Genomic DNA, 4,216 nt, shown 5'->3' on the forward strand with positions numbered 1-4,216 from the left:
TCCTTGTAGACTTGAAGAATTTTTTAAAAAATCTCAAAGTTCCTATATTGACAAAAGTTTAAATTGTGTGTATTTGATGAGCAAAAACAAAAAAAAACGACAGGGATGAGGTCAAAATTTGATGCCTGATTGCATAGGTCTTCGAGGTCTAATGTGGAGATCAATGTGTTTTAGGTGCTTTGCATGGATTTTGAAGGAATGCATTGTGTGGAAGTCCCTTGGTCTCTATCTATGTGTGTCTTTCGTGTGCATGCTTTCATGTGTGTGTGTGTGTGGACAGGAATCATAAAGTCTGAAGAGATTCAACTTTTTCCAATTTTCACTACTTCTAGATGTCACTAAGCACTGAGACAATTTCTCTATGATTTGCCTATTTGTTTGTTAGATAGATGCTTTGTTTACTCAACTTAATATTGAAATCTTACCAACATTGGAACTGCATGGGGACTGTTAAGAAAGATATGTGTGGGTCTCTCTCTCTCTCTCTCTCTCTCTCTCTCTCTCTCTCTCACACACACACACACACACACACACACACAGATAGAGAGAAATTCATCTCTTTAGTGTGTATATAGTCTCATCCAGGCCAACATTTCTACCGCTCTTGGTGAGTAGGCTTGTTGGGTTTGTTGAGTTCGATCTCGAGGATCAACGTCTGATGACCTCGTGAGGGTCGAGCTTTGTGGAGTAAAGTTAAAAACAAGGTGAATGATAATAAATCATTCATAAAATCTAGAATACCAAAAAAGAAGACAATTGGATTTGTAGAGAGGAAAAGAGGGTGGAGAGCTGATGAATTGAAAGCTCATGAGAGAGAGAGAGAGAGAGGGGGGGGGGGGGGGAGGGAGAGAGAGAGTGGCTAAAAATATGGAGGATTTGTAGAGAAGAAAATAGCAAGTGGATCATAAAATAAATCATGATTTATTAAAAATAAAAAATGGCCATTTTTCACTTCTTTAGAATCACCTTCACTTGCACACAAGGGTGGGAATGCGCCACCAATAGAGGCTGGCTCGAATATCGGAGCAGGCCTGGAGCGCCATTGATGCTAGAATTGACACCTCCATTTTCGGAGGATGCAAATTTGAGCATTAGTGCTCCATTTCGCGTCCAACCAATGGGGGGTTGCCATTTGGCTCTGAGCATTGTCTTCAATGCTCCTCCAACACTCGAGAGCCTCTACCGAGCCAATAAAAACGCTGCAACTCCCGAGAGCTCTGCAAGAGTGGAGCTCGCTGCAGGCAGTTAGTATGCATATGAAAGAGTTTCCCTCGTTTGTTCAAGCAAGGAAACTCATTTTGAAGCTCCAAACTCGCCCCAAATGCGCATGTTTGGACGTGGTGGGCACTGGCTCTTAGATCTACCTCACGGGAGGCCAAAAATCCTTGTCCTTCTCTCTCTCTCTCTCTCTCTCACAGCCCCTCTCTCGGTCTACACATGGACAGCTCAGCATTGGACACGTGGCAGCTGTGTTTGAAAAGGTATCTTCTTTGTGACTTGTGAAACACGTCCTAATGTTTTCAATGGCTGCAGTTGGAGCACAAGCTTGGCTAGCCAGGCTATGGCGGGTCAAACCCTAATCTGAATTTCGAGGCACAAGCTCGCTGGCTATGGCGGGCAACAGCTTCAGCAACAGAAGAAGGTAGCTTGCTGGCTGTCTATGGCGTATCGCCTGCGCACCTCTTGGAGCTCCATCACTCTCTAGTTACTACACGACCTTTTGCCTCTTTCTTTCGTCGCTCTGCCTCCCTCATCAGCCCCCCTCCCAGGGGGCTGGCTATGGCGATTCACCCCACAAGAGCTCCACACCATGCCGTCCATGGCGGATCCCCTCCACCTCTGCTGACATTTGCGCCTTCTCCCACACTCCACGCCTCTCTTCTTTCTCCTCCTTTTGACCTCGCTAAGCAGCTCGCGAAGCAGACATGTCGGTTTTTTCCGTTACGGCCTTCCACAGACTCATAGACCCCCCTTCTTCCTCTTCCATGGAACGAGAGAATCTTGCTTCCTCCGATCGCACGACTCCCTTCTCCTTCTACCCTCCCTTGTACGCAACGCCCACCCCTCAACGCCCCCCCTCCCCCTCTTCCTTTTCGCCTTCACCCTATGTCCTCAATCATAAGCGGCGCTGTCCTGTGCAAAATGGGATTGTGGACGCTAGAGGGACCGTTGGAGCCCAAACGACCGATGCGAAGTGGCAGAGTGCGCCTCAGAGCGGCTTGAATGCGGATGAGGAAGAGCATGCTGAAGGGGCGATTGGGATCGCCATGGCAGAGTTGAGAGTTGGGAAGTTCTTGGAGGATTCTGAAAAGGGCTTTACCATGTCGGAGACTGAAAGGACCGGTGTCGTATCAGCTGGAAACGAAGACATGACAGCGGAAGTTTCTGGGCAGCAAGGGGAGAGCGAAGTTTTCGAGATTGAAATTGACCATAGTGGGAAAAACCACGCAAATAAAATTTCTGCACAGGATGCCTCAGGCAAGGTCGGGATGGACAAGGTGTTTAGGAATGAAGCAATTGTTGGGTATCCGCAAATTCAACCACCGGCAGCAGGCGAGGAGTGCCGTCGTCTGGCATCTTCAGCTACCTCTCTGATCAGCGAGGAATTCTTTGATGCTCCAGACGGCCCGTATGATGGTACTACTTCTCTACCTCAGAGTTGATTTTTTGCGAGGATGCAATGCATTCAACGAAATCCTGACGCGCACAACGATTTGTTCCCCCTCTTTCGGAGTTTTGTTTTCCAATACTTCAGTAAGAAATACTTTGCCATAGGCTAGTGTTGGTTCTTGCTCAATGACTACAGATTCGAGGTCTTGGAGATACTCGCTAAGGGGAAAGCAATCCAAACGTTTAGTGTTTAAGCTTCTGTCGGTGGGAATAACGTTTTCGTGTTTTCTCAGACTCCACCAGCGAGGATGAAAGTTTTTCTCACGCCAGGTCCCCGATTAAGTCAAGCGAAAAGATGGCACGAAGATTGCAAGAGGAGGTTGCAAGGCGAATTAGAGCAGAGGAAGCCTTGTCCTCATTGCAGCAGCAGTGGAATGAAATGGCTAGGAGGTGTTCATTAATCGGATTATCTATATCATCACGGTCCTGTGAACATGATGTGTCGGAAAGTGGGCAGGAAAAGGTCGATCCGTTTGAACTTTTCTCCCAGAAATTGTTGGTCGCAAGACTTGTTGGAGGAGCTGTAGCCAGTGCTGCTGTCAGAGCAGTAAAAGAAGAGGAGTTGGAGAGCATTATGAGAACCAAGAACTGGGAAATCTCAAGGTTACGGGATAAATTGCAGTATTATGAGCTTGTCAATCATGAAATGTCTCAGAGGAATCAGGAGGCTATAGGTCAGAATCTGGTTTTAAAGTCATTTATTGTATTTTGGGAATCCTGGAAGTTTCTTGCTCTGACTGTGGACATGGATTGTATACAACAGAGATTGCTCAAAGACGAAGACGGAGACGCCAGAAGAGACAAAGGCTGGTTCTTGGATGCTTTGGTGCTGCCTTTTGTGTTGGAACTACTGGCCTGCTTTGTTACAAGTTTGCTCCATGGGAGCAAGCTAGAACATGGGTCCAGTCATTGACTAGGCCATTGCAGCTTGAGTCCAGTTCAACTGAGTAGGGCAGCGTGTCAGCATGCTGTATAGGGGCCATGTGTTAAGAAGCTGCTGCCATGGAATTGTAAGTCTACAGTGTGTAGCAAATAAAATGCTCCTGTCAAATTCAGTTGTAATGTGATACTTTTTACTTGCGGGAATGCCCTTCTCTTGCTGCTCTCCAATTTGAAGTCTTAAACATGCTTTCGATTATGAGTCCCATTTCATTACCTCTTTTAAAGGAAATGGATTTTTTTGCTGACAGCCATTTTGGTTGTCCAGCGGTATACACTGCAATACTGTGCAACCTTTTTCCTCTCAAGTGGAGCGGCAGCAGATTACTGGAAAGCTGATTGTGAATGAATAATGTGCAAAATATCAGAAAGGAAGCACCCAAAATGAAGAGAGTAAAGAGGAATTCTTAATTACCCTATTTAGTGTAATCCTGAGTTGTTTCTATGCGTTGGACATTACAGTTTTGCAATGGCTTCCCAACCCTCCTAGATTATCTACACAGAGAGCAATGGCTTCCCAACCCTCCTAGATTATGAGCAGTGAAGACCCTCATCTTCCTAGAGAGCTTTGGTCTTGGTGTAAGGCTTGAGGGACTTTTAGGCTCTC

The 4,216-nt window shown here is 46.3% G+C and overlaps 1 protein-coding gene across 1 annotated transcript; it reads left to right on the forward strand.

The window, feature by feature from the left end:
* Positions 1-1,494: 1,494 nt before the first annotated feature.
* On the forward strand, positions 1,495-3,964 carry LOC147884245 (uncharacterized). The gene is made up of 3 exons (XM_087399069.1): positions 1,495-2,637; positions 2,904-3,344; positions 3,434-3,964. The coding sequence occupies exons 1-3, from the start codon at positions 1,926-1,928 to the stop codon at positions 3,619-3,621; spliced, it is 1,341 nt and encodes a 446-aa protein (XP_087255195.1). The 5' UTR covers positions 1,495-1,925; the 3' UTR covers positions 3,622-3,964.
* Positions 3,965-4,216: the final 252 nt, after the last annotated feature.

This window comes from Dipteris shenzhenensis, chromosome 27, assembly GCF_047967505.1.
Source record: "Dipteris shenzhenensis isolate YYH24624 ecotype China chromosome 27, Dip_SZ_1.0, whole genome shotgun sequence".
Lineage (NCBI taxonomy): Eukaryota > Viridiplantae > Streptophyta > Polypodiopsida > Gleicheniales > Dipteridaceae > Dipteris > Dipteris shenzhenensis.

What these genes read in the sequence shown, in the direction of transcription:
- LOC147884245 (XM_087399069.1), top strand. Translation starts at nt 1,926, where the DNA reads ATGTCGGTTTTTTCCGTTACGGCCTTCCACAGACTCATAGACCCCCCT. An exon ending in TCCAGACGGCCCGTATGATG is followed by an intron (nt 2,638 to 2,903) that starts GTACTACTTCTC and finishes GTGTTTTCTCAG; the next exon opens with ACTCCACCAGCGAGGATGAA. An exon ending in GAGGAATCAGGAGGCTATAG is followed by an intron (nt 3,345 to 3,433) that starts GTCAGAATCTGG and finishes TGTATACAACAG; the next exon opens with AGATTGCTCAAAGACGAAGA.